Here is an 11,754-nt window from a genome sequence, read left to right on the forward strand (position 1 = left end):
AACTTTTTTCAGTTATAAATGTCAAGCTTCTTTTGGTGCTATATAAAACAATTTTCAAAAAACGTTCTATAGAGATCCATATACAACACATTCTCCATCAATCTATAGAACCATTTCATTATGCAAAGAACCATTTAGGCATGTAAATGGTTCACGGAGTGTTCATTTTTTGTTGCAATGTCAAGCTTGCAAGAATAGAAGAACCCTTTTTGGTGCTATGTAGAACCATTTTCAAAACAGCTCTATCAATCTCCACCAAATTCAAAAGATGGTTCTTCCAGGGTTCTTTAGTGCAGACAGTGGTTCAGAATAGAACCATGAATACTCAACAAACTACTAGCAAGCTTAAAGGGTTCTTTGCATGTTGAAATGGTTCTTCAGATTGATGGAGATGGTTCTAGAATCCTTTTTGGTACAATGTCAAGCTTGTAACACCAGAAGAACCTTTTTTTGTGATGTATAGATCCATTTTCAAAAAAGTTCTGTACAAATATACAACACATTCTCCAACAATCTGAAGAACCATTGTACCATGCAAAGAACCTTTTAGGCATGTAAATGATTGTTGAGTGTTCATAGTTCTACACAGAACCACTCTCTTTACTACAGAACCCTTGAGGAACCATCATTTTCAGAGAGCACTGTTGTCTCTAAACATGGACAAACAAGTTGTTCCTTTCACGCATTTAAAAAATATTTCATCTGATGTTTTTATGTTAAGACATTCATGGTTTGGAATTAAAAAAGCAAAACCAAAGAAAAAGAATATTATCTTACAATTTTCTAATGAAAGATTTTTATACATGCTCTCAATAATCCCATCATAATCAGATTTCTGCAGTTATCAGATTATTCATACGGTCATGTAAGCACCACACTCCGAATATGAAATCTGATAAAGAGGCTGGATTTTAGCTCAGTAATCAGATTTCTCAGTGCTGTAAACTCTGATTTCCATCAGATTTCTCAGTCTGCGCATGTGTGAGATCAGACGGTGGATGATGCAAGAACACTGTTGGAGTGGCGCTGAAACCAAACATCTTCTAGATGATGTGTGTTCCTATTTTCAGGTAAGGTGACAAAAAAGCAGCATCATAAAATTTGAGTTGAATGTTGCGCGTTACATTTACGCCACGTCATATTCTGTTAGTTTACTGACTGCTTGCAAAGCACATATCTGATTACTGTCTGACTCATGAAGACCTGGAGCTTCCCCACTCTCTGGTTACTCAAGAGCAGGTAAACACTTTCTATGAATGTCACGTTTGTAAGCATCTATAAACACATTCGTAACATGTTATAATGGATTCGTAAGGAATCATAACCATGGCTATATATATGTACAAAAATGCATTACACGTTATAGCCATGCTTATTATGCATTATGAATTGTTAACATCATGCATTATAAGTACTGTTCATAACACATTATAAGAGCTCATAAGCTGCATTTGTCCGCTCTAAGTGAAGCACTCTGTACTAAAGCCTCCTCCAGTGTTAAGAGTGAGGCTTCAAGTTGAAGTGTTTACTGAAGGATTTACTGAAACACTAAAACATCCACAATGAAGCTCATTACAGGCTTCAAATGTCAGAGTTTAAACTAGAGCTGCCATCAGTGTCTTACCCAATGTGGGAAAGTCAAAGTACACCACTGTTAATGTACACCACCGTTAGCCTGGTACTAACTTAACACTGCATATCCAATATTATACTGTTTGGAGCATCTGAATATTCAGGACTGAAGCCCCCAAGAGCCCCAACAGCAACAACAGCGAGATATATAATGCTGGAAATTCCAGGGCAAAAAAGGTCTTTATGCTCTCCAACTGACTTCTTTAGGACAGACAGTATAACATGTTATCAACACTACTTATAATGCATTATATTAACAATTCATAATGTATAATAAACATGGCTATAAAGTATAATGCAGTGCAATTCATTTTTTAAAAGATTTTTAACCATATTTACAATGCCTTAAGAATGCATTATCACATGTTATGCATGTGTTTATAGATGCTGACAAACGTGGCATTCATAGAAAGTGTTACTGAAGGTTCTAGCCAAAAAAACTCACATTTGAAGGGGTTTTAATATTGTATATCTAGAACATATTTAGGGTGTCTGTCATCATCAGATATGAAGGACTCGTGTTCCACAGGTCAGTTTTGCTGTTTGGAAGTCAAAATCTCTGAAGCTCAATATCTCAGAACTGCTCAGAACGCAGACAGAACCGTATGATTCCAGGGGGACGATATGTTAAAACGGGACAACATATACTCGAGGTAGTGCTGGGTGTAGGTCATGTGTGGGAAACACTGTAAAAGGTGCGTTTAACGTAAAGAAGCTCCAGCTCACCTGATGACGCAGCACTGGTTGCGCTGGTTGCGGCGCAGATTATAGTAGCAGCTGTCCGCGATGGCGAAGACGTGAGGGGGCAGTTCGCCCAGTCTGCGCCCGTGGTACAGCCGCACCTGCTCTGCTGTGTAGATGGGCAGCACCTGGTAGGGATTCACTGCCACCAGCACAGAGCCGATGTAGGTCTACGAGGACAAAGTGAGATACGCAGGTTTGAGTGAGTTCACTTCTCCACACACACAACTCAGCAAAAGTTTGAGCACACCCTGATTTACAGGTGAAAATGACGTCTAATTTCACCATCACTTCTGATTATGCTGGGAAAAAGGCTCACAAAGGTTAGATTAACCTACAATGATCAGGCCTAACATTCTGACCACGTCCCTGTTTCTACACTCATTGTCCATTTTATCAGCTCCACTTACTGTATAGCTGCACTCTGTAGTTCTACAGTTACAGACTGTAGTCCATCTGTTTCTCTGATACTTTGTTACCCCCTTTTACCCTGTTCTTCAGTGGACAGGACCCCCATGGACCCTCATGTGGACACAGTGTTTAAAAAGTCCAGCAGCACTGCTGTGTCTGATCCACTCAGACCAGCACAACACACACTAACACACCACCACCACGGTGTGTGGTAAAACGGTCAACGAGCAACGAGCGTAGAAACAAGGAGGACACAAAGTTATGCCTGTTATCTATCTATCTATCTATCTATCTATCTATCTATCTATCTATCTATCTATCTATCTATCTATCTATCTATCTATCTATCTATAGGCTGCTTTTTTTAATGAGGCACAATACCAAGGCAGCCAATCAAAGGAGAGGTCCTTTACATAGATCAGTCTCAAAAGGAGGTTGAAAACGCCCACACAGAAATGAATTATGACTTTTCTTGGTTCTTCGTGGAATTAAGGGAAAAAGTTTAGGATATGGGCTCTTTAATGAAAGAAGGCTGCTTACGTAGATGGCGCCCTGTTTGTAGCGGATCAGTAGGTTCCTCAGAATGCCGGCCTCAGTCAGGTCCCCCAGTTTAATCATATCGTCCACTCCCTCCACGGAGGTGGGGTGCATGGGTTTGATGGAGGCCTTCTGACCCTCAGACACACACAGCTCCTGAAACAGCAACCAAACATGCGGCCCATCACTGAGCTGTGGTCCAGAGGTGTGCGGAACAGGACAGACCCGTACATGAGCAGGTACCTCTTTAGAACAAGACGACCCTTACAAAGTGTTCGCAAATGGTTTAAAATGAGTTATTATTGGTCATTAATTAAGCCATAAAGACCTTAAAATCATCAATAAGTAGTTAAAGCACATAAATAAACAGGCAACAGTGACCTGCTGTTTGCCAAATAGGGAACCCTCGTTCATTTATACAGGTTAATGGATCTTACAGTCTTCTTTATTTGTCAGCATTAAACCGGTCAACTTCACCAGGTATAACAGCTCACCTCTCCCCTATCGAGTAAGGTGCTAAAACTGTTTATTAATATTTAATTCAGTGTTTATGGCCGAACTAATAACCAATAACAAACTCAGTTTAATCCAGGAGAGTCTCATTTTAAAGTGGTACATTGAAACCATCCCTTTCTAAAAAACTACAAAAACTTTCATACAAAAGTAACTGCTTAAAACTACTTGAGGGGGAATTCCACCCATTTTCAAAAATTCTCCATAATTCAGTCCTTGAGATGTAAACAGAGTGAACCAGGGGTTGCCATGACTACAACACATATAGACATTTTATTTACTACCCAGAACCACCAGAGAACCCACACAAGTCCTCTGAGTTTATATGGAATGCTGCTGATGATAAAACAACAAAAATCTGGGGGGGAAAATAGGTTCAGTTGGGGGCTATTTTGCCTAAAACAGCGTCTCAATCATCAGGCAGTGAATTCACAACCGTTTCATGTAATGAATATGTGTGGGAGCTTTTAGAGGTGGACGTCTGGTTCCTATCACCACCACTGTGAACAGTTCTGAGTCAGTAAGTTTCTATAGAGCAGAGAGTTTCACACCAAACCGCTCTGAACGACTCTGTTTACATCTTAAACAGTTAATTATACAGCAATTTTGAAAAATTGGTGGAGTTCCCCTTTAACTACTGAGTAACTGATTGAACTGCAGCAGAACTTCTCAGCAAATACTGCAGCTCTCAGTATAAGAAGTGAAGTTTGTTAGACCCCATTCTTTTCTTTTAGGATGCTGTTGTTGGTCTGAGATACGCTACCACCAAAGTAACCGAATGAAATTAAAACCAAAATTCCTGCATAATTAACTGGTTTAGATGTAAACGGATGCGTTCAGAGCGGTTTGGTGTGAAACGCTCCATTCTAGAGAAGCTTACCGAGTCAGAACTGCTCACAGTGGTGGTGATAGGAACCAGACGTCCCCCTCTAAAAGCTCCTCACAGAAAGTTCCTACATGAAATGGTTATGAATTCACTGCCTGAGGACTGAGACGCTGTTTTACTTTAGATTTGACAACATTTTGGCCTAAATTGTATTTTTTTTGGCAAAACAGTCCTTAAAAAGTCCAGATTTATCACTATTTTCCCATCATCAACATTCCATATAAACTCAGAAGACTCGTGTGGGTTCTCTGGTGGATCTGGACCGTAAATAAAGTGTCTATATCTGTGTTGTAGTCATGGCGATGTCTGGTTCCTATCACCACCACTGTAAAGACATCTGAATCATATCACACCAAACCCACTCTGAATCTCTCTGTTTACATCTCATACACTGAATTATGGAGAAATTTTGAAAAATAGGAGGAATTCCTGTTTAACTGAGACTATGGTGTTTCTCTCTTTTCTCACCTTCCCTTCATCATCAAGGAGCTGCAGCTGCTCCCCATCTGTGACTTTAACCTGGGCTCCGATAGGGACCCCAGTGCTGGAGTCCACCCAGACATGATCCCCCTAAAATCAGCACAAAGACAATCACTGCCATGTCCAAGTAAACCTGCATGCAGGATGAATGTGTGCAAATGTGTGAATGTGAAGCAAATGTACAACACAGAATACAAACAGTAAACAAATAAATACAAATAAAAACACAAACACAGTGCATCACAAAATCTAAATCACATTTTAGATGTGTGTGTAACAACATAGAGCTGTTCCAAATGTTAAGATAAGGCCATTGTCCATAATCTGGGCACCCCTGATCATATAATATGTTTTGTTACAGTAATGTTATAGTAAAGTACATCACTGTTGTCAGAAGAAAACCTTGTATCTCCAAAAATGGTAACTTTACAGAAGAAGGAAAAAAAAACACACTTCACTTTCAATGTAAGTCAATGGAACCAGAAGGTCATAACAGGTCATTTTGGATGATTATTTTTAACCCATACATCATGAAATTTACACACAAGGTAAAGAACAGGCATTTTCAAATTATGACAAAAACTGAAAAAATGACAAAAATGAAGATACAAGGTTTTTTTCTGACAGCACTGATGTTTGTTATGTTGTGAGTGTAAATAATTTACACATCCTGTATAGAGAACACAGCTCTGCGCATTTTTATTCACTATTGCTGTTCATTTACTCACAGCTCACAGAGCTGGTACTGTTTGGGTGGTGGATCATCAGACCAGCACAACACACACTAACACACTACCACCACGTCAGTGTTACTGCATTGCTGAGAATGATCCACCACCCAAATAGTACCTGCTCTGTGAGGGTCCATGGGGGTCCTGACCACTGAAGAACAGGGTAACAAAGTATCAGAGAAACAGATGGACTACAGTCTGTAACTGTAGAACTACAAAGTGAAACTATACGGTCAGTGGAGCTGATAAGATGGACAATGAGTGTAGAAACAAGGAGGGAGTTTTGATAAAGTGGCCAGTCAGTGTATTTAAGGATATATAATTGTTTGTCAAAACAAAACCTCATGTCTTGAAAACGCCAGCTTGCATTTACTCTGTGTCAAAATTATATATTCGTAATGAAAAATGATTTAGAATAAAATACTGTAGCATGAAAAAAAAAGTTTTTGTTTCCTCCTGGAAAGTTACTTTAGCAGCGTTTAACACACACACACACACACACACACACACACACACACACATATATATATATATATATATATATATATATATATATGTGGTAATTAATCACAACATAGCATATGTTCCGCATACATACTACATTGTATATACACATATACATATATACATATACATGACTAACTATATCTAAATATGAATATATACACACACACACACACACACACACACACACACAACACAAACATGGACAAATACACTATATATGCATATAATATACATATATATATATATATATATATATATATATATATATATATATATATATATATACTTACACATACAGACACACACACACGTGGAAACAATTTTAGTGTAGAATGAATACACTGTGTGTGCTTTTAAAGAAAAATAACATACCTTACTCAGCACCACCATTAAGACCACCTTTAATCTACAAAATCTGCTCAGTATTCAGCCTCAAAAGTCCGCAATGCTAGCAAAGCACATTTAGAGACAAAACAGAACAAACGTCGACCATTAAATAAAACATTCAGATCGTTTTCACTCTCCTTGATGGACGAACCAGCGTTTCTCTAACTGAAGAGCAGTTTTCGAGAAGGCCGTTCGGGTCGGAGATTATTTTTCCCACCCAGCCAAATGATGGGAATAAGGAAATGGGCGTCCCTCCACACACACGTCGCTTTATGGCACTTTGACTTTGCTCTGGCGAGTGAGGTGATGTTGCAAAACCAAAGAATCGTAGAAGAAACTCTATCACTTCATGCGCTGAGCTTATGAATAAAACGCACTCCCACTTCATTCCAACTACCGTCATGAGAGACCACCTCGAGAAGCACCAGACAGAGGGGGCTCAGGATAGATTGGAGTGAATTATTACATATTAAGGCCAAAGATGATTGAATTGCTGGAGTGGAATGAGATTTAAATGCTATTAGTCTTTATCAATGCACTGTCTCATCACATACTGCGGGCAGAAAGTGGCCTTTTGGACCCTCTGCGTCAGGCGCAGGGGGACTACGCCAGCTCAGTAATGAAGGGCAATTAAGCAGTAAAGCTCAGATGCAGAAGGTCAGGCACACAAACCCTGCAGCGTTTATTAAGTGAAGATTTCAGTAGCTGGGGAAATTCCAAAGAAGCAGAGACCTTGGTTTATGTAAATCAAGGCACGTCTCAAGCCACCACACAGCGAGGGTAATAAACCTGCAGTACTGAGGCCACCCTTCATTTTCAGGAGATACAGTACGTCCGAAGATTAGATGGGAGATAATCTTGCATAAGGAGTAGAAAATCAAATAAAAAAATGAGTAAAAGCCCCATAGAAAACGTAACTCCTAACAACCACCTGGAAGACCTGGTAGACACCAAAACTCCCCCCATCAGATAAACAGCACTGAAAGCTTTCGTCTCTGAGAGAGAGAAGAAAATCAAGCTGCTTCAGATCTGAAAGCACCCACAGGTGTTTCTGTCCATCCTTCCACTGTGAGAAGACCACTCAGCGCTGTGGGTCTGAAAGGATGTGTAGCGGATCAAGAACAACCTCACTGAGAAAAGAAGACGGACACATCAAACAAAGAAGCTGAATGATGGACTGACCACCCCAGAGTCCAGAGCTCAGCACCACTGAATGGGTTTGATTAGTTCAGAAAATCAACCAGCTTCTAAGACTGAGCTTTGGAGGCGTGTCTGCAGATTCTTTGAGGAGCTGAAAGTGAGGCTCCTGAAAAGACCAGAAGCTGGAATGAAGAGAAAGAGTGGACTGATGATTAAAAGCATTTATATATTTAGTTGCTGGGGCGTTTTGAACCTAATGGCTGTTTTGACTGGAAATTAAACACAATGAAAGGTGGTCTCTGACTTTTTCACAGTATGGTATATACGCATGTTACAATATTTAAAAATGGCATGGTGGCCTGGTCAACGAACATTAAATAACAGATAAATGATGCAGCTAATCAGGAAACCTGTGTGCAAAAATAAAACAAATTACAGGTATAAATGTGATACTGGTTTGCTTCCTTGCAAGATTTATCGCCATAATGATCACGGATGAGCTGCTATAAAACAATAAACCTGAAGGGACTGTGGACGATAATTTACATAAGAGCAAGAACCCCCACCCTGAGATACAGGCCTTATCTTAGCATTACCATCTGCCTACTGTCAGATAGGTATATATGGCAGGAGGTATAAATAGCTGAACTGTACTTTTAGGCCACTTTGACTACACAGCAATGAGCAAGACTACACCTACGAGTACAATCAGAACTGCTCGAATACGCTTTGCTTTCACATGTAGCTTCAAACTCACTTCAGAAAAAAATTAGAAATACAAGTAAAGATGTGTAATTCTGCTTTAACCTGTATTTAAACGAATAGCAGTACGAAGAAAAGATATTTTTGGGCTATTTTTTTTGTAAATATACGCTCATTCTGAATGATTCCTGCAACACATTTCAAAAAAAGGTGGTAGAGGAGCAGTTTACAACCAGGAATGTTGTGAAACGTTCAGAAGACATTTTAAAAGCGGTGACGCAGTCATGCTCAGGTATGAAAGGAGCTTCCAGGAAAGGCAGAGGCCTTTATGAGAAAGGATGGGACAACGATCGGCAAAAACGCATCAGCAAAAAAAATCCCATAGTTTTAAAATAATAATAACGTTCCTCGGTGTGCATTTGCAAGGATTACAAACCATTGCCAGAAAACACAGTTTGTTGCTGCATCCATGAATGCAGGGCTCAGTTTCGTCTGAAATACACTATATTTGCAAAAGTATTCACTCCCCCATCCAAATCACTGAATTCAGGTGTTCCAATCACTTCCATGGCCACAGGTGTATAAAGCCAAGCCCCTAGGCCTGCAGACTGCTTCTACAGACATTAGTGAAAGAATGGGTCGCTCTCAGGAGCTCAGGGAATTCCAGCATGATACCGTGATCGGACACCACTGGAAGTCCAGTCGTGAAAGTTCCTCACTACTAAATATTCCACAGAAGTGATTGGGAACGACAGCAACTCAGCCACGAGAGCAGGGTCAGCGAATGCTGAGGGGCATAGTGTGCAGAGGTCACCACCTTTCTACCTCCAAACTTCATGTGGCCTTCAGATCAGCTCAAGAACAGCGTAGAGAGCTTCATGGAATGGGTTTCCATGGTTGAGCAGCTGCACCCAAGCCTTACATCACCAAGCACCAGGGTGCGCCGTCATCATATTAAACCCTATGGATTAAGAATGTTCATCAAGTGTTTGTGAAGGTAGACTAGCCAATACTTTGTGCAATATAGTGTAGATTACTGCACAAAGGAAATGTGTGCTGTGCTCTGATGAGTCGACCATTTCTGAATAATTATGGAAATAATGGATGCTGTATTCTTTGGGTCAGATCCTGTGCTAATATGGTTTCCGGGTAGTTTGGAACTCTGTAGTGAGTGATTTTCATTCACTACTTGCTTCAGCACTCAGTAGCCTTACCCTGCGGGTTTGCGTGGTCTAGCTCCTCTCGGCTCAGATGTAGCATGTAGGAGAAGACCAGGGCAGAAATTTACAAACTATGTGCTTGATTTTATACACCACTTACAAATGGGTGTAAATGAAACACCTGAACTCAATAAATAGGATAACATGTTTATATAATAATACGTTTGGCCATACCACCTCAAATCAATATCACAATATCACCTCCCCTCTCACCACCCACACCTGTCATGGAAAGAAAACGTTCAGGTAGCTCAGAGACCCTGAATGAGTCTGATTTCACATACATGTTAATTCAGTACATTAACACTGAGTGCTTCTACATACACTCAATAAACCCATCATAATCGGAATTCTGCAGTCATCCAATCATTCAAATGGTCACATGAACATCATACTATAAATCTAGAAATCTGATAGAGGCTGGATTTTAGCTCAGTAATCAGATTTCTCAGTGCTGTGAACTGTTAGTCGGATTTCTTTCAGATTTGTCGTGTGAGAGAACATACGGAGGTACTGGAAATAAGTGAGCAGTGTCACTGCGAGACGCAGCAACACACTTTTGGAGCGACACTGAAACCAATAAACCGTCATCTTCTAGATGATGCGTGTTCATATTTTCAGGTAAAGTCACGATGTTTTGTTTTTTTTTTTCTCAAAAAGCTGCGGCATGAAGTTTGAGTTTTACGTTACGTTTACGCCACGTCATTTACATTTACAGCATCTTATCCAGAGCGGCTTACAAGAAGTGCTTTGTCTATCTAGAGAAAGTCTCTTTGCTAGTTACCAATAGGTTAGTTCTTCTGTGAGTTTATTGGCTGGTTGCAAAGCAGAAATCTGATTACTGTCTGACTTATGTAGACCCAGAGTTTCCCCCGTTATCTGATTCCTCAAGTGTATGTAAACGCATTGATCAGACTCCCTGCAGTGATCAGATTATTAAGTGCATGTAAACCCATATAAAGTGCTTTTACTGGAGCAGAGGTGGATCTTCTGAAAATCACAATTGAATTTTCGTATCTGTAAACATACACCAGCTGACGGAAATCAGACTGAAATAGGCTGCTTTGAATAGAAGAAAGAAAACGTGTTAGTTTAATTTATAATGCAAAAAGAGAAGAAAGTGGGCATCACATATATTTTAAAGGAAATTTTTTGACTTACATACATTGATAAACATACATACACAGTTCCATCCACCCACACAGTCCTGTTTTTATCAAATTCATATCAGTGTCACATACTGGACCATGATCTGGGATTCCCAGGATCTTTATTTCATGACCCTAATAGAGCCAAACTAAGGCAAACGGACAGCAAATGAATCCAGCACTGGAGACGCTGGAGGACCGACCGACTATAAGACATCACAACATTCTTCAAAGACGAATTAGCAACACCAAAGCAAAGAGACCACCCAGATGATCATCCAGGAACACGTTTTTACTTCTCATTCGTTTGATAGAGGATTTTTCACTCCCAAAGACCTTAAAGGAGCTTTTCAGCATTTTTCAAATCCGTTTGGTCACATCTGTAACACACCGTCCATTTCACTTCTTTAAGTGTTACTAAGGCTACGTTCACATCACCAGGCTGAAGTGGCACAAATGTGGTCTTAGATGGGATAGGAGAATGAAGTCGTAATAGTTCAAGAAAAAAGTCCTAATATTTTGAGAAAAAAAGTGGTGGCCATGTCACCTTAATGTGACGCTAAGATCAGAATTCATGTGCTTTTATTCCACTGTGCTGCTCCATCATTCAGCGTTACCATGGCAACAGCCTCAGACATTAAAGCCTGTAAATGGTGGAAAAGCAGCTCGTCTCCCCTTTTCTCCTTCGTCTGGCTTTAATAATGAGCTGAGAGGTGATC

The 11,754-nt window shown here is 40.0% G+C and overlaps 1 protein-coding gene across 1 annotated transcript in view; it reads right to left on the reverse strand.

Moving 5' to 3' along the window:
* myo7bb (myosin VIIBb) overlaps positions 1 to 6,828 on the reverse strand; it is a 61,364-nt gene extending 54,536 nt beyond the window's left edge. The window contains exons 1-4 of the mRNA XM_037546335.1: positions 6,811 to 6,828; positions 5,189 to 5,290; positions 3,325 to 3,477; positions 2,359 to 2,543 (exon numbers count right to left, since the gene is read on the reverse strand). Of these exons, the coding sequence (XP_037402232.1) occupies positions 2,359 to 2,543; positions 3,325 to 3,477; positions 5,189 to 5,290; positions 6,811 to 6,828 (458 nt within the window). The remainder of the gene's footprint in view (positions 1 to 2,358; positions 2,544 to 3,324; positions 3,478 to 5,188; positions 5,291 to 6,810) is intronic.
* Between the last annotated feature and the right edge of the window lie 4,926 nt (positions 6,829 to 11,754).

This window comes from Pygocentrus nattereri, chromosome 17, assembly GCF_015220715.1.
Source record: "Pygocentrus nattereri isolate fPygNat1 chromosome 17, fPygNat1.pri, whole genome shotgun sequence".
Lineage (NCBI taxonomy): Eukaryota > Metazoa > Chordata > Actinopteri > Characiformes > Serrasalmidae > Pygocentrus > Pygocentrus nattereri.